The sequence below is a fragment of the Coregonus clupeaformis genome, chromosome 14 (assembly GCF_020615455.1).
Source record: "Coregonus clupeaformis isolate EN_2021a chromosome 14, ASM2061545v1, whole genome shotgun sequence".
In the NCBI taxonomy this organism is placed as follows: domain Eukaryota; kingdom Metazoa; phylum Chordata; class Actinopteri; order Salmoniformes; family Salmonidae; genus Coregonus; species Coregonus clupeaformis.
The window spans coordinates 15958972-15986736 of record NC_059205.1 but is presented as its reverse complement, the minus strand read 5'-3'; the positions used below and the strand labels follow the sequence as shown (position 1 = coordinate 15986736).

At 42.5% G+C, this 27765-nt stretch overlaps 1 protein-coding gene across 5 annotated transcripts in view; it reads right to left on the bottom strand.

The window, feature by feature from the left end:
* LOC121581182 (CUGBP Elav-like family member 5) overlaps positions 1 to 22295 on the bottom strand; it is a 43197-nt gene extending 20902 nt beyond the window's left edge. For all 5 annotated transcript variants that reach the window (XM_041896618.2, XM_041896620.2, XM_041896619.2 and 2 more), the window contains exons 1-3: positions 21848 to 22295; positions 21012 to 21094; positions 8058 to 8106 (exon numbers count right to left, since the gene is read on the bottom strand). In XM_041896618.2, the coding sequence (XP_041752552.1) occupies positions 8058 to 8106; positions 21012 to 21094; positions 21848 to 22190 (475 nt within the window). In that variant the 5' untranslated portion in view covers positions 22191 to 22295. The remainder of the gene's footprint in view (positions 1 to 8057; positions 8107 to 21011; positions 21095 to 21847) is intronic.
* Between the last annotated feature and the right edge of the window lie 5470 nt (positions 22296 to 27765).

Below are 27765 nucleotides of genomic sequence, written 5' to 3'. Positions count from 1 at the left end.
CTATTTTGAATACCCTCAAACACCAAAATAGGCCATTATCACTTTCAATCACGAATGACAATTCTTCACGTTTTACTGGTGAAATGTCCAAACTGTATGCAAACTAATAGCCTTTTTTTGTAGGCCTATTTTGTTTCAATCAAAGCATAGCCTGCAGTTCGCGCTGTTGAGTGTTGGCCTCATGACGAAATAAATGTGATTATCCAGCTTCAGATAAGACATGACTGAGGTGTTTTTGGTGTAACATATTATAGGCCTACTATGCCACAGTACACCTGTATGCTATTGTATCCGGGTTTGTTATGTAAAATACTAATTAATCATTAACCTATGTGATCTTGCGAGACATTGATTCAGCTTTGCTCTAACTTTACTAAACGAGCACTATTGTGAGAAGTGATAATCTTCTATTTGTAATAATGATAGTAAGTGATTAGTAGGACTATTAGGTGGAGGCAACATCTTGATGAGGGTTATTTTAAGCGATTTGAGCGCCCTTCGAATCGTGGTGCTGAAAGGACAGCACCATAATCAAGTGGTCACATATCGTTCTGGGTTCCACTGCGCAAGAGGGGTCCGTGGAATTGTATGAACATCAAGGCAGACGTGGTGAATTTGGATGCTAGATCTCATTGGTGGGATCAGTTTGTCTGCATACGCAATAGAGGCGGTACGTTTCTGTAAGATAAGCACTCGGACAGTAGCACGAGTTCAAGTGCGTTGTACAAGAGCCCCAAGTCCATAACAAACTGTTTTGAGGACAGCCGTTTTAGCAACCCCTGGTAGAGTTTTCTGTCTGTGGCTTTTCTTGTTATGACGGATTAGGCCCGCTCAAAGCGGTCAAGCCTCCGACTGACAGGCCTCTGCACACACGCCTACTGTTATTCATCATTCTCGCCACCGCCAGAGAGAGAGAAGACAGGGAAGAAACCACAATGTACCTACCTATAGGCTGCTATAGCCTACATATGTATTTTGTTTGTCATTCTATAATTTTCATGGAATTTTAGTGGTAATTAAATATAATTTATTTAGAATTTATCAGAATACATTTTCCATGCAGCTCTGTGTAATCTCAAATTGAAAAAAGTGAGGGGCCTCGCGCTATGCAGCACTACATCCCTGGAGGATGGATGAGGTGATTTGCCTCCCAACCACAGGGGTGCATCTCTTACTTATGCCCCCTAACACCGGGAGAACCCCCTACTAAGATCAAAGGTTCCACACGGGTGTACACACTCCCTTTAAAAGAGATTAGAAAGGTGCAGGGTTAGGAATATATCTGTTCATATGAATATGAATATCTGGCCTGAGGGGGAGCAAGAGTAAGTGTATATGGTGAGGTTACAAATAAGGCTGCAATGTGTGGCTTTGTGCGCACACACACACTCACACACATTCAAACACTCACTTGTGCAGGCACTCATTGTCAGGGAAAGGGTAGGCTATAGTACACAGAACAATGGGAATGTGTAACCCACACATAGAGATGGATGAGTATATGGGCAACATTATTGTAACATGAAAACGAGAGTACAGCAAGTTAGAATTTGGCCCAAAGAGCTACAAGAAATGTGAGGTTATTTTCCATCATGTCGCGGCAAGAACAGCTTCTCTGACAGTGTGCAGATGTAATCCAACTTGAAACACAAAGGGTCTGTGGGGGAGATATTTCTTTAGATTAATCTCATAGCAGCAGTCTAAAGGATGCATTTGTGCGCATATCCACCATTGTGGTTTATAGATAAAGACCCATGATGGCTGAATACTTGCTACACTACAGTAACCTCTGGAAGCATCTAGACAGTGTATGTATCCTGCTGCCTCCCCAGGGTCTCTCCAGTGTTCAGGTATAGATAATCACAGTCTAAGAGCTCAGAGGAGAGGAGAACAGCTCAGTGCATTGACCTATATTCATCTGCTCTGCTCTGCTCTGCTCCTCTCTCCCCCTAAGCACTGCTACTGTGGACTCAATGTTCCAGCACTAAAGAGAGAAGAGACAGACCACACACACACACACACACACACACACACACACACACACACACACACACACACACACAGAGAGAGAGAGAGAGAAATCCAGCCACATATACACACAGAATAGGGCATACTGAAGCACAAGGCAGAAATGAATGAATACACACACACACACGTATGCATACACGCAAGCATGTATGCACACACCCACACACACCCATATTCCTTCAGCTACAAGGTTTGTGCCACACATCATGTGTGTATGTCCATGCCCACATGAAAAAATACTACCGTTTACTATGGAATACTACAGTACTTACTATAGAATTCTATAATTATCTGTAGTATACTGTAGAATACTATACTACACACTGTAGTAATCCTTGATCATGTGTGATACTTACTATAGAATGTTGTAGTATACTATAGCAAATACCGCTAAAAACACTGTAGTAAATACTACAGTAATGTAAGCAAAAACACTACAGTCCGCAAAAACACTACACTTTTTTGGAATTATAGTAAATACTACAGTATTAATTTGCGTATACCCTGCCCATTCCCCTCCCCCATATCGCAATTTTTGCCACCCATAATTGTTTCCTATCCGTTCAGACCCCAGTCCTACCTACATACAGGCAGTAGCTGTGTGTGGGTAAAATCCCTGGGGAAGACAAGCACCCCCCAAAAAACATATTACAACCTATGTGTTGTGATAATTGTGTTGTTTTCTCTATAACCTGTTAATTCATATGCCTTGCGACCGTGATATATAGGCCTAAAGGCCGAGACAATAAGAAGACACAGTGGCAGAATAAATTCAACCACACCTTTGTTTTATCACAAACCGGATAGCAACCTCTGTCCAGTGAAGTCCACAAAGCATACTGCATGTACAGTGACAGTTACATGACCTACAGCATGGTCAAGCAAGTTCATGTTTCCGACATGTTCGAACCACTAAACAACTATTGATTTAGAACCACAGAGAGTTACTGCAAGTCGCAAAGAAAACAGGATCTGCGTCCACTATTCCAGCACCATTTCAACTTCAACATCATCAAATCACCTCTGCTTAGTATAATAGAGTGACAACTAAAATATACTAAAAACGATTTAGTCCAATCAACGTCAGCTAAATATGATGTGGCTGTCCATGGTTCTGATTTCTGGGTGCGCATGTGCGTGTTCGTCCAAGTAGAAAAACATGTTGACTCACCCTACTTGTAGAGAAACGCTAATGCCATCCTCCTCTCTTTCATGTTGACGAAACGGTCTATCACTCTGTCATACAATACACTCTTTTATTTTTTGTTGTCCTAAGCTACCTGGCTGAAATGTTTTCTTGCTAGCCTAACATCCATTCATGGGCAACGTTAGCTAGTTAACATTAGCTTTCTACATCTACAGTGGGGAAAAAAAGTATTTAGTCAGCCACCAATTGTGCAAGTTCTCCCACTTAAAAAGATGAGAGAGGCCTGTAATTTTCATCATAGGTACACGTCAACTATGACAGACAAATTGAGAATTTTCTTTCCAGAAAATCACATTGTAGGATTTTTAATGAATTTATTTGCAAATTATGGTGGAAAATAAGTATTTGGTCACCTACAAACAAGCAAGATTTCTGGCTCTCACAGACCTGTAACTTCTTCTTTAAGAGGCTCCTCTGTCCTCCACTCGTTACCTGTATTAATGGCACCTGTTTGAACTTGTTATCAGCATAAAAACACCTGTCCACAACATCAAACAGTCACACTCCAAACTCCACTATGGCCAAGACCAAAGAGCTGTCAAAGGACACCAGAAACAAAATTGTAGACCGCACCAGGCTGGGAAGACTGAATCTGCAATAGGTAAGCAGCTTGGTTTGAAGAAATCAACTGTGGGAGCAATTATTAGGAAATGGAAGACATACAAGACCACTGATAATCTCCCTCGATCTGGGGCTCCACGCAAGATCTCACCCTGTGGGGTCAAAATGATCACAAGAACGGTGAGCAAAAATCCCAGAACCACACGGGGGACCTAGTGAATGACCTGCAGAGAGCTGGGACCAAAGTAACAAAGCCTACCATCAGTAACACACTACGCCGCCAGGGACTCAAATCCTGCAGTGCCAGACGTGTCCCCCTGCTTAAGACAGTACATGTCCAGGCCCGTCTGAAGTTTGTTAGAGTGCATTTGGATGATCCAGAAGAGGATTGGGAGAATGTCATATGGTCAGATGAAACCAAAATATAACTTTTTGGTAAAAACTCAACTCGTCGTGTTTGGAGGACAAAGAATGCTGAGTTGCATCCAAAGAACACCATACCTACTTTGAAGCATGGGGGTGGAAACATCATGCTTTGGGGCTGTTTTTCTGCAAAGGGACCAGGATGACTGATCCGTGTAAAGGAAAGAATGAATGGGGCCATGTATCTTGAGATTTTGAGTGAAAACCTCCTTCCATCAGCAAGGGCATTGAATATGAAACGTGGCTGGGTCTTTCAGCATGACAATGATCCCAAACACACCGCCCGGGCAACGAAGGAGTGGCTTCGTAAGAAGCATTTCAAGGTCCTGGAGTGGCCTAGCCAGTCTCCAGATCTCAACCCCATAGAAAATCTTTGGAGGGAGTTGAAAGTCTGTGTTGCCCAGGACAGCCCCAAAACATCACTGCTCTAGAGGAGATCTGCATGGAGGAATGGGCCAAAATACCAGCAACAGTGTGTGAAAACCTTGTGAAGACTTACAGAAAACGTTTGACCTGTGTCATTGCCAACAAAGGGTATATAACAAAGTACTGAGAAACTTTTGTTATTGACCAAATACTTATTTTCCACCATAATTTGCAAATAAATTCATTAAAAATCCTACAATGTGATTTTCTGGATTTTTTTTCTCATTTTGTCTGTTATAGTTGACGTGTACCCATGATGAAAATTACAGGCCTCTCTCATCTTTTCAAGTGGGAGAACTTGCACAATTGGTGGCTGACTAAATACTTTTTTTCCCCACTGTAGCTACATATTGAACTTCCATCCTCTCAGGCCAGGGGCACAACGATGCATGAATTAATGGATCAGAATTGCCGTTATAAACATTGGCCAGTACGGAGAATTAAGTAAAACCACAAGTCCAAATCCCTATCTCCATCCATGGCTAATTTAGGAAAGGGCCAATTTTAGCTAGCTGGCTAGCTAGCCACCGGAGGACAACAACACTACGAGATGCAACAATTCAAGTTTTTCTGTCAATGACATATGCTCTCAATGGGATTTGATAGGAGTGACGCCAAATCCAAGCTGTCTCCCATTGACACTTTTTTTTGGCAAGGGAAGCCAGCGAGCATCTGGCCTCCCTTGCATCTGGCCTCCCCTTCAATGCTATGGGCGGCAACAATGTCATACTCGTTTGGACCAGACAGCATCAGATAGATGGCCTACACGTAGAGAGACAGAGAGGCGCTGTTTTGCTCGCTCGGATGCTTTCTCCTGTGAGATACATTAAGCCTCTTGCGAATTGAAGGACATTTATGAAACACAGAGAGACGAAAAATAATTTTTATTTGTAATTTTTTTATTGGTTATTTTTTGGGGGAAGCCTGGCTTCCATGAATACATGCCACTGCCTACAGGTTATGGTACACTTGGTATTTTAGTATTTCTCCAGTAGGTTTCCTGAAGGAGAAAGCCTCCACTTCTATGTCAAAGATAATAAAATAATAAATTATAGCAAATACTACAGTAATGTCTGCAAACACACTACAGTAAATACTACAGTATACCACAATCTGTAATAACACTACATTAATTACTCTAGTATATGCTACAGTTTTCTTTTACTACAGTATTTATACTATAGTTACTATAAATACTATGTCCCATTTGGCTCAGTTGGTAGAGCATGGTGCTTGCAATGCCAAGGTTGTCGATTCGATTCCCATGGGGAAAATGAATGCACTCACTACTGTAAGTTGCTCTGGATAAGCACATCTGCTAAATTACTAAAATGAACAGTCTGCATAAATACTACAGTATACTTCAATCTGCAAAAACACTACATGAATTGCTATAGTATATACTACAGTTTTATTTTACTATAGTTAACTGTAAGTACTACACTATACTCCAGGAAATACTCAAGTTCAGGCTACAATTATGTCATCTACTCCATTTCGCTCAGTACAATACCTACTGCCATGAAATCTTGGAAATCTGCTCAAAATTATTAATGTGGGGCCAGAGTGTGTGTGTATGCATACGCTTGAAAATATGCATGTGTGTGTGTGTGTGTGTGTGTGCTCGTGTGTGTGTCTAACATAAGCTGGGATTCACAAGGCCCCCTGGCCAAGAATAGCCTCTCCTATTTGGGAAAGCAGAAGTGATGTTGTTATGCTGGATAACTGTCGGATGGGGGAGAGAGAGAGAGAGGGAGGGGTTAGGAGGGAGAGAGAGAGAGAAGAGAGAGAGCAAAATGGAGAGAAAGCAAGAGAGAGGAGAGGCAGAGACAAGGACAAAATATATATCAATATACAGCAACATAGAGAGAGAGAGTAAGAAGAGAAAGGGATACGCAACAAGAGAGAAAGAGAGAGAGTGAGGGAGATGGAGAAAGTGAGAGAGAGTCAGAGACAGAGAGACAGAGAGTGTAAGACGAAGAGAGAAGGGAGAGATGGAGAGAGAGGAGAGGGTATAGGTTACATAACAGCGTCTAGACACCAATAACAGTTCAAAGGGCTTGTTGGAGGCAGAGTTAATTAGCTAGCTTGATTGCTTGAGAACTGCTCTCTGCACAAATCCAGGAGAGGTTGATTATCTCCTCCTAATTCTTCTCTTTCATCTTCCCCTCTTTCCTGAAGCTTCTCGATCCTAAGCCACATTGTGTGTGTGAGTGTGTATGCGTGCATGCATGTGTGTGTGTGTGTTTATTTCCAGATAGGATTTACATGCTAATGGCATTTCTTTCGGGGTGACAAACCTCTTCATGAAAACAGCCGACTGTGGTTGGTTAGGATTCACATGAACTATTCTAAAAGCAGGAACCTGGACACCTTGTAGCTCTGTAGGACCAGGTCTGGTGACCACTGTGGTAAGCTGTTGATACTGAGTGTCTAGCTACAGTTATTCTGAAACTCTCTCTCACGGCTGAGGGAAGCAGCTGTTGCCCCTGACAACCTGTCTCTGGGCTCTGATAGGATGTGGAGCTGTGGCTGTGGAGCTGTCCATGATGCTGAACGACCTATCATCTTCTAACAATCTACTCCTCTGACTATCATTGTTATGCCATACATATACAGATACAGACCTGAATCAGGCTAGCATAGCAAATGTGTTCCATTCACTGCTGGTCCGTATTCACAAAGTGTTTCAGAGTAAGGAGTACTGATCAAGGTTCAGTTTTGCCTTTAAGACAATAATGAAAATGATTATATGGACAGGGTGGACCTGATCCTATATCAATCCTACTCTGAGACTCTTTGTGAATAAATACAAGCCCTGGATTGCATAGTATTGTGTGGTGGGGGTGCACACAGAACAGAGACAATTAGGGTTTGTTTTATGATCATAATAAAATGCCAGTTCATCCACAGAGACCACTAATGACCGCAGTGTGGTGATTTCTTTATAATGAATATGTACAATTGAAAGAGAGACTATAGAGAGAGGTATAAGACATAGTGTACTGTATGTTCGGCCATATTTCTTTCAACAAACAAAAACAGCACAGCGGGCGGTAACACACGCATGCACACACACACTGAGCAGAAAGAGAAGTCTGCTGTAAGTGAAACTAGGGCAGAAAATCGACTGCTGGTTAGGGGCCAAGAACAGTAGAGACACTATTATAAGCTAATGTGGTGGACTGTGTTAGAGAACATTTACATAGTTACACCCCTGCCTCCTGACAACACACGCACGCACACATACACTCTTCACAGGAATACTAAAGCCAGGGTAGAATGAGAAAGAATAAGAATAAGATATGCAGATAGAACATGGAGGGGATAGAGACAGAAACGAAAGCTCATGTAATAAGAGAGAAATGAGAGAGAGAACGAGTGAGAGATAGGGAAAATAAAATATAAGTACCTCCACGACACTCACTGTCAGCTGGTTTCACTTGGATGGGACGAGTCATCTGCAGAGAGAGAGAGAGAGCAGGGTGAGAGGAGAAAGAAAGAAAGAAAGAAAGAAAGAAAGACAGACAGACAGACAGACAGACAGACAGACAGACAGACAGACAGACAGACAGACAGACAGACAGACAGAAGAAAGAAAGAGGTGGTTAATCTCATCAATCATAATTTTTTATCATCCTTTCTGTATTTTTCTCTCCATTCCTCCACTAGATTGATAGGGACCAACCATTACCCCAATATAAACCTCTCCACCTAACGTATCTCAGATTCATACATATGGAACTGAGCATGGAGAAAATGTTGACGTAGTAAAATGTAGGAGGACCCCAGGCAATGAAGGTTTCCCTGTAGAACATGTGGTGTTTGTTCTTTCACACTGTTAAATCACACACAACCATGTTCCTCTTCCTAGTTATAGTCACAGGGAGTCAAGTAGGGTTAGGTGTGTTGTACATACTCATACAGAAAACTGTCAGGTTTCTGAAAGAGCTGGTTGTGTGAGGAGAGAACCCTGTCTGCTGACCGAGAGAGAGAGTGTGTGTGTGTGTCTGTGTGTGTGTGTGGGCGAGAGCTTGTGTGTGCATGAAAAAGCACTTGTGCGCATGTCTGTGTGTGTGTTGGCATAAGAATGACACGGCTGTCACAAGAGATTCTCCAGTCAGGCATCGCTGCCATAAGAACATGCCAAGCCGTGATATGCAGAGAAAGCTCTGAACCGAGGCAAAAGTAGGGCCTTATATAGTCGGTTTAATTTTTTGCCAGGTTCCTTAAAACTTTCCCCCCAAATTCGTTTTCTCCACTTTGTTTTTCCAGGTTTCAGTTTTTCCCATTTTCCAGGGGTTTTTTGCCCTCAAAATCACACTTTATTAATAGAAAAACAACACAATTGGATGTTCTAAGTCCACAACAATGCTAAAACCACATCAGGAGATCACTTTCTAGTCCTGGCAAAAATTTCGATTTTTGCCAGCCAGAGACCATTGTTTGGTTAGTAATGTTTCTGTACTGCTCATGTGATTGCAGAGTTTGCAAAACAAATGGCCACTGGATTGATGCAAATAATCATGATATCATTTTGCCAGGTAGGCATAGGCTACTTTGTGTAACATTTAATTGAGCAGGTGTTAGGGAAAGCCTTTCCATCTACCAGAAGACGGTTGTCATTACAAGAGCATAATCGCTAACGGCTACACAAAGTGATAGACAAACTCGCACACACAGATAGGGGCATTCCTGTACCATTATCTCTTCAGAAAGTTGAAGGTAAATACGAATCACTAATGCATTTTGTTCATGTCTTATGATAATTTTGGGCAAATTAATGCATTTTCTAATAAGTTCAATACTTTTAGTTGATTTCCTACTAAGTTCAATAAAAAAATAAAAAAATTGAATTCTGTTTTAATGTCTGGATTCATTGATTCCGGCCGCGTTCTCCGCAACGTGGATTTTATAGGGCCCTACAAATGGAAACAGCACCTTAATTGGGGAGGACGGGCTCATGGTAATGGCTGGAGTGGAATAGGTGGAATGATATCAAATACATCAAACACATTCCATTTACTCCTTTCCAGCCATTATTATGAGCCATCCTCCCCTCAGCAGCCTCGACAGGTAGACACACACACACATCACACACATTACACTATAAAGACACACAGCACAGCCCTTAGATACCAACTAGCCTCAGGTTACGATACACACATGAACATACACACAAACACACACATGAACGCACACACACACACACACACGTTGTATTGTCTTCTCTGTGTTGACTCCCAAAAAGAGTAGCTGTTGCTAACTAAAACAAATGGGAAACCATGCAAATAAAGAAATGTGGAATTCAAAATATTTCCAGTAACTTTGCCTGTTTGTGTCTTTGATGATATATCCCTGTACACATAGCTCTCCCTGAGTTGTTTGTCTGCTCTGCATCCCAGGCTGCATGTATTAGCAGTGTGTTTAACTGTGAGCAGTCTATTGCAAACACAGTTGTTGTGAGGCTGATCTGCAGCCCTTTGGGGTCCTAATATTTCTGATTTAACTTTGTTAAATAATAGATGACTGCTGATTCTTCCAGGGAAGGGTCTGTTGCTGCTGCCGGACTTCGGGGAGCGTTCTCCTAGTGAGATAAAACGCTCTCACAGAAAGAAATAGAGTACATTAATACACAAGCTCTCTGAGGAAGAGTAAACATGCCTGTGTGTAAGTGTGTACAACTACGACGTCTTCATGTGTTCTTGGAAAGCAAGAAGAATTCTATCTCTATTGGAAAACCTGGCCTAGATTAATAACGTTTTACATCTCGGAAAGCACTGTAGCAATTAAAACCAATATAGACAGGCAGTGTAGACAGGCAATATACTGTAGTTGGACACAGTCAGAGAGAGAAAGAATGATGAGAAAGAGAGAGGGATGAGAAAGAGAGGGGAGTGAGAGAGAAAGAGTTAGAGAGATGAGAGAAACAGAGAAGAGGGCCAAACATGTGAGATAATGAGAGACTCAGCAGCGACAGCGAAGGTCATGGCCATCAACCTGAGGGAAGAGCAGCTCTGTCACATCACACACACACACACACACACACACACACACAAACATATCTGGAGCAAAACATGAGTAATGTATTTGACTTGAGACTGGTGAACTCCCCTGCAGTTTGGAAATACAGTTTCAGTCAAAAGTTTGGACACCTACTCATTCAAGGGTTTTTCATAATTTTTAAAAAAATGTTACATTGTAGACTAATAGTGAAGACATCAAAACTATGAAATAACACATATGGAATCATGTAGTAACCAAAAAAATATATTTTCTATTTGAGATTCTTCAAATAGCCACCCTTTGCTCTTGGCATTCTCTCAACCAGCTTCACCTGGAATACTTTTCCAACAGTCTTGAAGGCGTTCCCACATATGCTGAGCACTTGTTGGCTGCTTTTCCTTCACTCTGCGGTCCGACTCATCCATCTCAATTGGGTTGAGGTCGGGGGATTGTAGAGGCCATCTGATGCAGCACTCCATCACTCTCCTTCTTAATAAAATAGATCTTACACAGGCTGGAGGTGTGTTGGGTCATTGTCCTGTTGAAAAACAAATTATAGTCCCACTAAGCCCAAACCAGATGGGATGGCGTATCGCTGCAGAATGCTGTGGTAGCCATGCTGGTTAAGTGTGCCTTGAATTCTATATAAATAACCGACAGTGTCACTAGCAAAGCACCCCCACCCATAACACCTCCTCATCCATGCTTTACGGTGGGATCTACACATGCAGAGATCATCCGTTCACCCACACCACGTCTCACAAAGAATAGGCGGTTTGAACTGAAAGTCTCCAATTTGGACTACAGACCAAAGGACACATTTCCACTGATCTAATGTCTATTGCTCGTGTTTCTTTGCCCAAGCAGGTCTCTTCTTCTTATTGCTGTCCTTTAGTAGTGGTTTCTTTGCAGCAATTTGACCATGAAGGCCTGATTCACACAGTACCCTCTGAACAGTTGATGTTGAGCTGTGTCTGTTACTTGAACTCTGTGAAGCATTTATTTGGGCTGCAATTTCTGAGGCTGGTCATTCTAATGAACTTATCCTCTGCAGCAGAGGTAACTCTGGGTCTTCTATTCCTGTGGCGGTCCTCATGAGAGCCAGTTTGGCTTGATTGTTTTTGCGACTGCACTTGAAGAAACCTTAAAGGTTCTTGATTTTTTTCGTATTGACTGATCTTCATGTCTTAAAGTAATGATGGACTGTCATTTCTCTTTGCTTATTTGAGCTGTTCTTGCCATAATATGGACTTGGTCTTTTACAAAATAGGGCTATCTTCTGTATACCCCCCCACCTTGTCACAACACAACTGATTGGCTCAAATGCATTAAGAAGGAAATAGATTCCACAAATTCACTTTTAACAAGGCACACCTGTTCATTGAAATGCATTCCAGGTGACTACCTCATGAGGCTGGTTGAGAGAATGCCAAGAGTGTGCAAAGGGTGGATATTTGAAGAATCTCAAATATAAAATATGTTTTGATTTGTTTAACACTTTTCTGGCTACTACATGATTCCATATGTGTCTTCACTATTATTCTACAATGTAAAAAATAGTAAAAATAAAGAAAAACCCTTGAAGGAGTAGGTGTGTCCAAACTTTTGACTGGTAGTGTACATATCCAATGTTGTGCACTTATCATGAGTTTACTGTGCTGTAAAAGTGTAGAGTAACAGAGAGGGATTCTGAGGTAGAACCCATTAACACACACACACACACACACACACACACACACACACACACACACACACACACACACACACACACACACACACACACACACACACACAGTATATCCATGTGTCATCACCTGTGTCTTTTGATAATGATTCCGTCAGAGTAAGGATCACCATGTGGAACAACACTATGTCGTGTCTAATCTGTTTCCATGGACTGCATTAATGAGAACACAAGTTGCAAGGGGAGCGTAAATCACAATGGCACCACTCATGGGGCTCTACTATAGCCTAGTGGCCTGGCTCAGGTTGTGAATCCATCAATGTGAGGCAGAAATGTCACGAGCCAGTCCATAATAGATTGTAAACATTGTATCAACAATACACAAGCATTCGGTAAGACACAGACATAGAATTTCTGGTGGCACACTGTTAAAATGAATCTGTGTGTACTGTGTGTGTGTGTTTGTGCAAAACCTTTCTGCTGTTTTGAATAGGCTCTTTGAAATGATACCTCCCCTCGTTTATCTATGCCATAAAAGACTAATCGATTCATAAAAACTTCCCATGCCCTTTCAATCGTCACACTAAACACTTGTTTTAATGGCAGTCTGTCTGTCTAACCTACACCCCACCAAATCTATTATTAAGCCTAATTAATTTTGCATTACAACATCGCAGATGAATAATAGATCAGAAGTGAGGGATAAGAGAGAGAGTGGAGGGAGAGAGAGAGAGAGAGAGGGGAGGGAGAGACATGCAGAGACATGCAGCTGCACAGCGCAAGCAGCCAATTATTTCTGATGAAGCTGTCACTCCTCCAGGAAAAGGAGAGAAGGATGAGAAAGAAAGAGAGGGATGTGAGAGGAAGGGAAACGGCAATTAGAGACGAGTGAAAACCTCCTCTGCGCGTGCACACACACACACACACACACAAACACGAGAGAGAGAGAGCTAGGATTTGAGAGAAAGAGTGGGGTGAGAAATAACTAGATACACCATTGGAGGGAGGGAGAGAGATAGTGAGAGAGAGAAAGAGATAGAGAGAAAGATATAGTAAGACAGAAAGAGAGAGGAAGAGACGGGGAGAGAGTGAGAGACAGGGGGAGGGAAAGAGAGAGCGACAGGGGGAGAGGAGAGTGGCTTTAATATGGGTTAGTGGGCGTGAGAAGAGCAAGCTGTTATTGTCCATTTCACGCTGCGTTGGGGGTTTGGCCCTGTTGTAGTACTTGATACAATCCATTTGAACTTCCCATCTTGTATGTAGGCTATGTGTCTGAAACTCAGTGAGTGAGTGAGTCGGAGAATCCCAAACCACCCCCTTGCCCCTACCAACTCGCTCGGAGTGCCCTCCGTTGTCAAGTGTTTCTGACGAAACTCCGAAGGTGACTTCCAGAGACGGGCGATGGGATCAGCAAACCCATCAACTTCGGCACACACTCCTGACTTGAATGATTCAATTCATGTTCCACTTTTAAATAATAAAACAAGCATGGAATTCAATTGAACAAATCCCCCCTGTAGTTTTACAAGATATAAACCTCAGTAACAGTTAGACATTTAATTTGGGAGATATTTTATCTGTTACATGTGTCAAGTCTCGAAATCAGACATAAATAAATGCACGTGGAATAAAATAAGGTACGCCTCTCCATTCTTTTGTATCAAATTGTGCAAACTCCTAACATATCGCAGTGCGTGTCGGGATAGCACCTCTGCCATTTGCACAAGTGTCCCAAAGTGGCTAAGTGGCTATTAGCCCCTACACCCGCATTAATTTTCACTCCCTGTGCTTTGGGACACTTGTGCAAATGGCAGAGGCGGGTGTGAATGGAAATGGAGGGCCGAGGGCAAGGGGCAGTCTCTCTGTCTCCTTCCTTTGCTTCTCCCCCTCCCTCCCTCCCTCCCTCCCTCCCTCTCCCTCCCTCTCTCTCTCTCTCTCTCTTTCGCTCTCTCTCACTATGGATCGATTTCGGTGCCAAAATAAATTGTATTTGAATTCCAAAATTTTGAATTTGTATTAGGATATAGAATTTGAATGTTATATTTTTTAATCTGTAATGCACAATTCTAATCACTTAATTCATAAATTAAACTTGTATTTCATGATATGAAACTGAATTGAATAAATATTGCATTCAGTTTTAAAATTATATTCCAAATTCAATATTTGTATATTCAGTTTCAATATGGTAGATATTACATTCATTGTCTGTGTATCAAGTTTACAAACTATAATTTCAAGTTCATCAAAGTTTCATATATTCAACTTCTCAGATGCGTTCAGATTCAGTTTTCAAATTCAGTTCTCTAAATTCAAATTCAAAACCAGAGACAAAATCCTGGTACTTTGCCAGCCAGTAAAGGTAGAGGAGAACAGAGAGAATCAAACTCTCTCTGTGGTAAACAGAAGCTTATGGTGGTTTCTGAATCCAATGTGGCATGCTGAATATATTTTCCCATTTAATTAGAGTGCAACAGAGGTGGTTTGGTGATCCAAGCATGTGATGAGCAATGTTGCCTGAGACCTGATGATGTGTTAATTTGACTGACTGGGGTTCTAACCCAGGTCTCCTGTGCGCTAGACATGATACTCATCACGCGAGCGTGGTCACCAAACGACCTGTGTTACACTTTACCCCCATTTGACCTCCTTGAAGAGATTTATCCAAGTCAGAGGACCAATGCCTAGGCTTTAGTTCAGCAGGCTAACATAGGGGTGGAAGGTAGCCTAGCGGTTAAGAGAGTTGGACCAGTAACTGAAGGGTCGCTGGTTCGACTCGACGACTAAATGAAACATCTGTCGATGTGCCCTTGAGCAAGGCACTTAACCCTAATTGCTCCTGTAAGTTGCACTGGATAATAGTGTCTGCTAAAGGACAACTTTTTAAACAAAAATGAATGGTCTTAACTCAATCAGTCATGTTACCTTTATAATTTCTTGGAACTGAAGGCTTTTACAGTTGTGGCTAGATGGAGAACAGCTACAGACAGAAGTTACTTTACGTAGCAGGTTAGGAGAACTAACGCAGCAGGTTAGCAGAACTAACCCAGCAGGTTAGGATAAATAACATAGCAGGTTAGGAGAATTATGTTAAGGTTAGGAAAAGAGTTAGGCTTAGCTAAAATGCTACAGTTGTCCCTGATGTGACAACTACATGGAGCTGTACTCCATCTAGCCCCAACCGTAGAAGCCATCAGTATCACAACACCGGAGACTTGAAACTAACACATGTTTAACATAAACTAAGACAGGTTCCTCATCACATAAGCATGGATCACCAAACCACACTCTTTTGATGAGTAACCTTGCTGTATCTTGAAAACTATTGGTGTAGCAGATGGATATCTGTGAAACCTCCCTTGCACAATTGAAGAAGTCCTTTTTTAATAGCACGATGGGTTGGAATGCTTCGGGAGTGTGGTCACGTGTGTTTTTAAGGCAGAAGTCCTTAATTCTGGGGTTGCTGTGAAGAAAGTTTGGGGGGTGACAACATGTCGAACTTATCCCTATGCTTTAGCTAAGTGGGCTAACACAGTCTTGTGACATGTAGGGGACCTGGTTCAAACCCAGTCAGTCACAAGAGCAAGATTAAATATGTAGTGGAAAGGCTATCCTAAGAAGGGCTATGACAGCACTATTCAACTAAATTCTTATGGATGCCAAATTCCGTTATCTTTGTGACACTCCCATCTAACGTGTCCTTAGCGGGCTGTGATATATTAGGGGAACAGAAGACACGTCCATGTTCCAGAGAGTCTTAGCTTTCAGGAATAATAACTTATAGCCAAAATGGTTCAAATGATAAAGCCAAATGAATAGGAAGAAAATATATTCAACATGCCACATTGGCTTCAGAAACTGCTAGAAGCTTATGTTTACCACAGAGAGAGTTTGACTCTATCTGTTCTCCTCTACCTGTCCTGGCTGGAAATGTACCAGGATGTTGTCTCTGGTTTTGAATCTGAATTTAGAGAACTGAAATTGAAAACTTAATCTGAATGCATCTGAGAAGTTGAATACAGTGGGGGAAAAAAGTATTTAGTCAGCCACCAATTGTGCAAGTTCTCCCACTGAGTTTGGAGCGATTTCAGTGCCAACAGAACTTGCATTAGGATATAGAATTTGAATTTAATCTTTTTTAATTTGTAATGCACAAATGTAATCACTTAATTCATAAATTGAACTTGTATTTCATGATTTCAAACTGAATTGAATGAATATTACATTCAGTTTTACAATGACATTTCAATTTAATTGAATATTCAAAGTCAATATTTATATATTCAGTTTCAATATGGTAGATATGTAATTCATGTCTGTTTATCAAGTTTACAAACTATCATTTCAAGTTTACCAAAGTTTTATATACAGTGGGGAAAAAAGTATTTAGTCAGCCACCAATTGTGCAAGTTCTCCCACTTAAAAAGATGAGAGAGGCCTGTACTTTTCATCATAGGTACACGTCAACTATGACAGACAAAATTAGATTTTTTTTCTCCAGAAAATCACATTGTAGGATTTTCTATGAATTTATTTGCAAATTATGGTGGAAAATAAGTATTTGGTCAATAACAAAAGTTTCTCAATACTTTGTTATATACCCATTTGTTGGCAATGACAAAGGTCAAACGTTTTCTGTAAGTCTTCACAAGGTTTTCACACACTGTTGCTGGTATTTTGGCCCATTCCTCCACGCAGATCTCCTCTAGAGCAGTGATGTTTTGGGGCTGTCGCTGGGCAACACAGACTTTCAACTCCCTCCAAAGATTTTCTATGGGGTTGAGATCTGGAGACTGGCTAGGCCACTCCAGGACCTTGAAATGCTTCTTACGAAGCCACTCCTTCGTTGCCCGGGCGGTGTGTTTGGGATCATTGTCATGCTGAAAGGCCCAGCCACGTTTCATCTTCAATGCCCATGCTGATGGAAGGAGGTTTTCACTCAAAATCTCACGATACATGGCCCCATTCATTCTTTCCTTTACACGGATCAGTCGTCCTGGTCCCTTTGCAGAAAAACAGCCCCAAAGCATGATGTTTCCACCCCCATGCTTCACAGTAGGTATGGTGTTCTTTGGATGCAACTCAGCATTCTTTGTCCTCCAAACACGATCGAGTTGAGTTTTTACCAAAAAGTTATATTTTGGTTTCATCTGACCATATGACATTCTCCCAATCCTCTTCTGGATCATCCAAATGCACTCTAGCAAACTTCAGACGGGCCTGGACATGTACTGGCTTAAGCAGGGGGACACGTCTGGCACTGCAGGATTTGAGTCCCTGGCGGCGTAGTGTGTTACTGATGGTAGGCTTTGTTACTTTGGTCCCAGCTCTCTGCGGGTCATTCACTAGGTCCCCCCGTGTGGTTCTGGGATTTTTGCTCACCGTTCTTGTGATCATTTTGACCCCACGGGGTGAGATCTTTCGTGGAGCCCCAGATCGAGGGAGATTATCAGTGGTCTTGTATGTCTTCCATTTCCTAATAATTGCTCCCACAGTTGATTTCTTCAAACCAAGCTGCTTACCTATTGCAGATTCAGTCTTCCCAGCCTGGTGCAGGTCTACAATTTTGTTTCTGATGTCCTTTGACAGCTCTTTGGCCTTGGCCATAGTGGAGTTTGGAGTGTGACTGTTTGATGTTGTGGACAGGTGTCTTTTATACTGATAACAAGTTCAAACAGGTGCCATTAATACAGGTAACGAGTGGAGGACAGAGGAGCCTCTTAAAGAAGAAGTAACAGGTCTGTGAGAGCCAGAAATCTTGCTTGTTTGTAGGTGACCAAATACTTATTTTCCACCATAATTTGCAAATAAATTCATCCTACAATGTGATTTTCTGGATTTTTTTTCTCAATTTGTCTGTCATAGTTGACGTGTACCTATGATGAAAATTACAGGCCTCTCTCATCTTTTTAAGTGGGAGAACTTGCACAATTGGTGGCTGACTAAATACTTTTTTCCCCCACTGTATATAAAACTTTGATAAACTTGAAATGATAGTTTGTAAACTTGATAAACAGACATGAATTAAATATCTACCATATTGAAACTGAATATATAAATATTGACTTTGAATATTCAATTAAATTGAAATGTCATTGTAAAACTGAATGTAATATTCATTCAATTCAGTTTGAAATCATGAAATACAAGTTCAATTTATGAATTAAGTGATTACATTTGTGCATTACAAATTAAAAAATATTAAATTCAAATTCTATATCCTAATGCAAGTTCTGTTGGCACTGAAATCGCTCCAAACTCTCTCTCTTTCTCTGGGTAGTGGGCTGGAAAGAAGAGGAGCAGAATTAGATTATTTTATGTAACAGTATGCTGCACTCTACACTGCTGCCACTTGGCATTGACCTACAACGAATGCAGACAAACACACACACACAAACTCAGGCACATACACTGGGGAGAACAAGTATTTGACACACTGCCGATTTTGCAGGTTTTCCTACTTACAAAGCATGTAGAGGTCTGTAATTTTTTATTATAGGTACACTTCAACTGTAAGAGACGGAATCTAAAACAAAAATCCAGAAAATCACATTGTATGATTTTTAAGTAATTAATTTGCATTTTATTGCATGACATAAGTATTTAATCACCTACCAAACAGTAAGAATTCCAGCTCTCACAGACCTGTTAGTTTTTCTTTAAGAAGCCCTCCTGTTCTCCACTCATTACCTGTATTAACTGCACCTGTTTGAACTCGTACCTGTATAAAAGACACCTGTCCACACACTCAATCAAACAGACTCCAACCTCTCCAAAATGGCCAAGACCAGAGAGCTGTGTAAGGACATCAGGGATAATATTGTAGACCTGCACAAGGCTGGGATGGGCTACAGGACAATAGGCAAGCAGCTTGGTGAGAAGGCAACAACTGTTGGCGCAATTATTAGAAAATGGAAGAAGTTCAAGATGACGGTCAATCACCCTCGGTCTGGGGCTCCATGCAAGATCTCACCTTGTGGGGCATCAATGATCATGAGGAAGGTGCGGGATCAGCCCAGAACTACATGGCAGGACCTGGTCAATGACCTGAAGAGAGCTGGGACCACAGTCTCAAAGAAAACCATTAGTAACACACTACGCTTTCATGGATTAAAATCCTGCAGCGCACGCAAGGTCCCCCTGCTCAAGCCAGCGCATGTCCAGGCCTGTCTGAAGTTTGCCAAAGGTCATGTGGTCTGATGAGACAAAAATAGAGCTTTTTGGTCTAAACTCCACTCGCCGTGTTTGGAGGAAGAAGAACGATGAGTACAACCCCAAGAACACGATCCCAACCGTGAAGCATGGAGGTGGAAAAATCATTCTTTGGGGATGCTTTTCTGCAAAGGGGACAGGACGACTGCACCGTATTGAGGGGAGGATGGATGGGGCCATGTATCGCGAGATCTTGGCCAACAACCTCCTTCTGTCAGTAAGAGCATTGAAGATGGGTCGTGGCTGGGTCTTCCAGCATGACAACGACCCGAAACACACAGCCAGGGCAACTAAGGAGTGGCTCCGTAAGAAGCATCTCAAGGTCCTGGAGTGGCCTAGCCAGTCTCCAGACCTGAACCCAATAGAAAATCTTTGGAGGGAGCTGAAAGTCCGTATTGCCCAGCGACAGCCCCGAAACCTGAAGGATCTGGAGAAGGTCTGTATGGAGGAGTGGGCCAAAATCCCTGCTGCAGTGTGTGCAAACCTGGTCAAGACCTACAGTAAACGTATGATCTCTGTAATTGCAAACAAAGGTTTCTGTACCAAATATAAAGTTCTGCTTTTCTGATGTATCAAATACTTATGTCATGCAATAAAATGCAAATTAATTACTTAAAAATCATACAATGTGATTTTCTGGATTTTTTTTTTAGATTCCGTCTCTCACAGTTGAAGTGTACCTATGATAAAAATTACAGACATCTACATGCTTTATAAGTAGGAAAACCTGCAAAATCGGCAGTGTATCAAATACTTGTTCTCCCCACTGTACATAAAATGCAGGAACAACACACACACAAACAACACGCACACCCATATCCCTCCTTTTCATCTCACTCCCTCTCCCTCTCTCTCTGTCTCTCCCTTCAGATCTTTCTTTCTCGTCTGCTTTCTCTCTCTCTCTCTATCTGCCTCACTCTTCAGTTCTCTCTCTCTCTCTCTCTCTCTATCTGCCTCACTCTTCAGTTCTCTCTCTCTCTCTCTCTATCTGCCTCACTCTTCAGTTCTCTCTCTCTCTCTCTCTATCTGCCTCACTCTTCAGTTCTCTCTCTCTCTCTCTCTATCTGCCTCACTCTTCAGTTCTCTCTATCTGCCTCACTCTTCAGTTCTCTCTCTCTCTCTCTCTATCTGCCTCACTCTTCAGTTCTCTCTCTCTCTCTCTCTATCTGCCTCACTCTTCAGTTCTCTCTCTCTCTCTCTCTATCTGCCTCACTCTCTCTCTCTCTCTCTCTCTCTCTCTCTCTCTCTCTCTCTCTCTCTCTCTCTCTCTCTCTCTCTCTCTCTCTCTCTCTCTCTCTCTCTCTCTCTCTCTCTCTCTCTCTCTCTCTCTCTCTCTCTCATTCTCATTCTCCCCAATCCTGAAGGAATTGGCAACTCTTCCCCAGATGTCATTGGGGAAAAGCTTTCACACCATCTCTCATTCTGTACAAAACTCTGGCAGCATGTAGGCGGTGGAGTACTCACCCCAGGTAGGGTTTTCTGCTCATGCAATGCATTCTGGGCTTTGATGGCAGAATCCCGGGCGCAGTAGGTGAGAAACGCACAACCTGTCAATCAAAGCAGACCAACAAGGGTTAGTCACACACACACATGAATGCACCCTTGCTTGCAAACGCACTCTCTCTCTCTCTCTCTCACACACACACACACGCTTGCTCACTCACACACGGGCACACACTGGTACATACACACACGCACACTGGCACACACACACACACACTGGCACACTGGCACACACACACACACACACACACTGGCACACACATGAAGGACACAGCCTAATCCTGTTGATCATGTATGTATAGACTACCAATGTGATGCAAAGACATGAACGTTGTTAAAAAATACATGTTTTTCAAAAATAAACATTTCTGCCAAATATTCTACATTTTTGTTTGCATCACGACACACTGCGATGGCGAGAGGATAAACCGTAGGCTATGAGCGCAGCTGGCGCAAAACTGTTAACATAGGTATGTAATAATTAGGGCAAGCAAAAAAGTGTTGGGAAGCTACAGTAGGCCTAATTTGCTAAATCATTTACCTGATGTTTAGCCTATATCCCACCTTATTCTGCAAGTCACATGGGGTTTTCAGTAGGAGCCTACAAGGTGCATAGGCTAACACACTATTGCTTAACAGACATCACAAGAGAGAATAGATGAGGAGACACTATCTATCACAAAAAGGTACAAACATAGAATGACTATTGCGTTTCATACAGATGATAATTACAGTAATTACAATTTAACGACCAACTGTAGCTTAAGAGGAGGTGCAGACCCGACATAAAACGCTACCTTTATGCATGCCTGTGTATCGGTCCTTCAGAACAGACAGTTCGTGGATTTTCCCAAACTGTTCAAAGAGAGGTTTCAGGTCTTTTTCCTCGAGGTTCCGCGGAATCTGTCCAATGAAGAGCTTGATGGCGTCCTGGTCTTTCATGGCGCCGCCGTCCGTGTGCATCGAGACAGTTTCGGGTCCGTTCATGGGTTTCGGAACCGGGATGTGCGCGAGTTGATGCTGATGAGGGATAAGTAGGAGCGGCTGCTGTAGAAGCAGGTTGACGGGGGCGGGATGAGTCGGCTGGGGATGATGCTGCTGCTGATCCCTTCTGCTTTCACTTTGCGTAAATCTGGCCATGCTGAGCGGAGAGCAGGTTGGAGGAGAGTGACAACACACACCCTGAGACACACACACGCTACTGCTGAGAGGGAGAGAGGATGCACTCAGATGGAAACACACACAGGCTTGTTCTGTCCCAATTTCCAATGGCACCTCTTTCACGCTCGGGTTTGATGGAAGGAGGGGGTTGAAGATAATCGTTGGTTCTTGAGCGACACCTCCAGGAGATGATGATGAACTGACTCAGGGATAGACATACACTACATGACCAAAAGTATGTGGACAACTGCTCATTCCAAAATCATGGGCATTAATATGGAGTTGGTCCCCCCTTTGCTGCTATAACAGCCTCCACTCTTCTGGGAAGGCTTTCCACTTGTTTTTGGAACATTGCTGCGGGGACTTGCTACCATTCAGTCACAAGAGCATTAGTGAGGTTGGGCACTGATGTTGGGCAATTAGGCCTGGCTCGCAGTCGGCGTTCCAATTAATCCCAAAGTTGTTCGATGGGGTTGAGGTCAGGGCTCTGTGCAGGCCAGTCAAGTTCTTCCACACCAATCTCGACAAACCATTTCTGTATCGACCTCGCTTTGTGTACGGGGGCATTGTCATGGTGAAACATGAAAGGGCCTTCCGAAACTGTTTCCACAAACTTGGAAGCACAGAATCATCTAGAATGTCATTGTATGCTGTAGCGTTAAGATTTCCATTCACTGGAACTAAGGAGCCTGAACCATGAAAAACAGCCCCAGACCATTATTCCTCCTCCACCTAACTTTACAGTTGGCACTATGCATTGGGGCAGGTAGCGTTCTCCTGCCATCTGTCAAGCCCAGATTTGTCCGTTGGAATGCCAGATGGTGAAGTGTGATTCATCACTTTAGAGAACACGTTTCCACTGCTCCAGAGTCCAATGGCGGCGAGCTTTACACCACTCCAGCCGACGCTTGGCATTGCGCATGGTGATCTTAGGCTTGAGTGCAGCTGCTCGGCCATGGAAACCCGTTTCATGAAGCTCCCAACGAACCGTTGTTGTGCTGACGTTGCTTCCAGAGGCAGTTTGGAACACACAAGCTCACAGATGATTTTGACGCGTTGCACACCTTCAGCACTCTGTGAGCTTGTGTGGCTTACCACTTCGTGGCTGAGCCGTTTTTGCTCCTAGATGTTTACAGTTGACCGGAACAGATCTAGCAGGGCAGACATTTTACAAACTGACTGCAGCCATGGGTGCAGCCACGGGTGGGCCTGGGAGGGCATAGGCCCACTGCCAGTGTTTGCTATGGCAGCCAGGCCCACCCACTGGCAGCCAAGGCCCGAGCCAATTAGAATGAGTTTTTCCCCACAAAAGGGCTTTATTACAGACAGAAATACTCCTCAGCACGTATTTTTGTTCAACTAAAAAGTGGTTTATTGTTATTCATCTATTAATCTATTTTTCGTTTCACATTGGTAGAGCACAGCTGGTAGAGCTCAGCTGGTAGAGCACGGCGCTTGTAACGCCAAGGTAGTGGGTTCGATCCCCGGGACCACCCATACACAAAAAAATTTATGCACGCATGACTGTAAGTCGCTTTGGATAAAAGCGTCTGCTAAATGGCATATTATTATTATTTATTATTACATTAGTCTTCTGTTTTTGGTGTGAAATATATCAAGAAGTGTTACCTTCACCCATCAGTGGTAGCTTAATCGGGGGTAGGCGATGAGTACAGATCTTAATTTGATCACCCTGTTGCAGGAGAACTTTCCTGCAATGCAGGACATTGTTTACTTGTAATGTAATTAAGGAAAAAGTATTCTGAAGTTTGTAATTTCTACTTTGACATTTCAGTCTTGATTTTCCCTTATGAAAAATGTATCAACCCCTACACAAATGTCCATTAATTATAATCCACATAATAATTCACATTTCCTGTTGCTGCAGGATTATTTTCCCGATGTAGCAAACTGGCTCAAATTAAGATTCTACATCTGTATGTACAGTGCATTCTGAAGTATTCAGACCCCTTGACTTTTTCCACATTTTGTTACGTTACAGCCTTATTCTAAAATTGATTAAATAGTTTCCCCCCCCCTCATCAATCTACACACAATACCCCATAATGCCAAAGAAAAAACTGGTTTTTAGACATTTTTGCAAATTCATCAAATAAAAAAACCGTTAATATCACATTTACATAAGTATTCAGACCCTTTACTCAGTACGTTGTTGAAACACCTTTGGCAGCGATTACAGCCTCGAGTCTTCTTTGGTATGATGCTACAAGCTTGGCACACCTGTACTTGGGGATCTGTGCCTTGTCACAATTCCTTCGACCTCATGGCTTGGTTTTTGCTCTGACGTCCACTGTCAACTGTCGGACCTTATATAGACAGGTGTGTGCTTTTCCAAATCATGTCCAATCAATTGAATTTACCACAGGTAGACTCCAATCAAGTTGTAGAAACATCTCAAGGATGATCAATGCAAAGAGGATGCACTGGAGCTCAATTTTCGAGTCTCATAGCAAAGGGTCTGAATAATTATGTAAATAAGGTATTACTGTTTTTTATTTTTTATAAGTTAGCAAAAATGTCAAAGAAACTGATTTTTGCTTTGTCATTATGGGGTATTGTGTGTAGTTTGATGAGGAAAAAAAATAATTTTGTCAATTTTAGAATAAGGCTGTAAAGTAACAAAATGTGGAAAACGTCAAGGGGTCTGAATACTTTCTGAATGCACTGTACATATACAGTACCAGTCAAAAGTTTGGACACACCTACTCATTCAAGGGTTTTTCTTTATTTTTACTATTTTCTACATTTTAGAATAATAGTGAACACATCAAAATTATGAAATAACACATATGGAATCATGTAGTAACCAAAAAAGTGTTCAACAAATAAAATATATTTTATATTTCAGATTCTTCAAATAGCTACCCTTTGCCTTGATGACAACTTTGTACACCCTTGGCATACTCCCAACCAGCTTCATGAGGTAGTCAACTGGAATGCATTTCAATTAACAGGTGTGCCTTGTTAAAAGTTAATTTGTGGAATTTCTTTCCTTCTTAATGCGTGGTATACAGAAGATAGCCCAATTTGGTAAAATACCAAGTCCATATTAAGGCAAGAACAGCTCAAATAAGCAAAGAGAAACAACAGTCCATCATTACTTTAAGACATAAAGGTCTGTCAATCCAGAAAATGTGAAGAACTTTGAACGTTTCTTCAAGTGCAGTCGCAAAAACCATCAAGCGCTATGATGAAACTGGCTCTCATGAGGACCGCCACAGGAATGGAAGACCCAGAGTTACCTCTGCTGCAGAGGATAAGTTCATTAGAGTTACCAGCCTCAGAAATTGCAGCCCAAATAAATGCTTCACAAAGTTCAAGTAACAGACACATCTCATCATCAACTGTTCAGAGGAGACTGCGTGCATCAGGCCTTCATGATCGAATTGCTGCAAAGAAACCACTACTAAAGGACACCAATAAGAAGAAAATACTTGCTTGGGCCAAGAAACATGAGCAATGGACATTAGACCGGTGGAAATCTGTCCTTTGGTCTGATGAGTCCAAATGTGTCTTTATGAGACACTGTGTCTTTGTGAGACGCAGAGTAGGTGAACGGATTATCTACGCATGTGTGGTTCCCAGTGTGAAGCATGGAGGAGGAGGTGTGATGGTGTGGGGGTGCTTTGCTGTTGACACTGTCAGTGATTTATTTAGAATTCAAGGTACACTTAATCAGCATGGCTACCACAGCATTCTGCAGCAATATGCCATCCCATCTGGTTTGGGCTTAGTGGGACCATCATTTGTTTTTCAACAGGACAATGACCCAACACACCTCCAGGCTGTGTAAGGGCTATTTGATCAAGAAGGAGAGTGATGGAGTGCTGCATCAGATTACCTGGCCTCCACAATCCCCCGATATCAACCCAATTGAGATGGTTTGGGTTGAGTCGGACCGCAGAATGAAAGAAAAGCAGCCAACAAGTGCTCAGCATATGTGGGAACTCCTTCAAGACTGTTGGAAATGCATTCCAAGTGAAGCTGGTTGACAGGATGTGTAAGGGTTGGTGTGAGGTGTGACCCAGGTGCGGTGCAGGACATACAGTGAGGGAAAAAAGTATTTGATCCCCTGCTGATTTTGTACGTTTGCCCACTGACAAAGAAATGATCAGTCTATAATTTTAATGGTAGGTTTATTTGAACAGTGAGAGACAGAATAACAACATAAAAATCCAGAAAAACACATGTCAAAAATGTTATAAATTGATTTGTATTTTAATGAGGGAAATAAGTATTTGACCGCCTCTCAATCAGAAAGATTTCTGGCTCCCAGGTGTCTTTTATACAGGTAACGAGCTGAGATGAGGAGCACACTCTTAAAGGGAGTGGTCCTAATCTCAGCTTGTTACCTGTATAAAAGACACCTGTCCACAGAAGCAATCAATCAATCAGATTCCAAACTCTCCACCATGGCCAAGACCAAAGAGCTCTCCATGCATGTCAGGGACAAGATTATAGACCTACACAAGGCTGGAATGGGCTACAAGACCATCGCCAAGCAGCTTGGTGAGAAGGTGACAACAGTTGGTGCGATTATTCGCAAATGGAAGAAACACAAAATAACTGTCAATCTCCCTCGGCCTGGGGCTCCATGCAAGATCTCACCTCGTGGAGTTGCAATGATCATGAGAACGGTGAGGAATCAGCCCAGAACTACACAGGAGGATATTGTCAATGATCTCAAGGCAGCTGGGACCATAATCACCAAGAAAACAATTGGTAACACACTACGCCATGAAGGACTGAAATCCTGCAGTGTCCGCAAGGTCCCCCTGCTCAAGAAAGCACATATACAGGCCCGTCTGAAGTTTGCCAATGAAAATCTGAATGATTCAGAGGAGAACTGGGTGAAAGTGTTGTGGTCAGATGAGACCAAAATGGAGCTCTTTGGCATCAACTCAACTCGCCGTGTTTGGAGGAGGAGGAATGCTGCCTATGACCCCAAGAACACCCTCCCCACCGTCAAACATGGAGGTGGAAACATTATGCTTTGGGGGTGTTTTTCTGCTAAGGGGACAGGACAACTTCACCGCATCAAAGGGACGATGGACGGGGCCATGTACCGTCAAATCTTGAGTGAGAACCTCCTTCCGTCAGCCAGGGCATTGAAAATGGGTCGCGGATGGGTATTCCAGCATGACAATGACCCAAAACACACGGCCAAGGCAACAAAGGAGTGGCTCAAGAAGAAGCATATTAAGGTCCTGGAGTGGCCTAGCCAGTCTCCAGACCTTAATCCCATAGAAAATCTGTGGAGGGAGCTGAACGTTCGAGTTGCCAAACGTCAGCCTCGAAACCTTAATGACTTGGAGAAGATCTGCAAAGAGGAGTGGGACAAAATCCCTCCTGAGATGTGTGCAAACCTGGTGGCCAACTACAAGAAACGTCTGACCTCTGTGATTGCCAACAAGGGTTTTGCCACCAAGTACTAAGTCATGTTTTGCAGAGGGGTCAAATACTTATTTCCCTAATTCAAATGCAAATCAATTTATAACATTTTTGACATGCGTTTTTCTGGATTTTTTTGTTT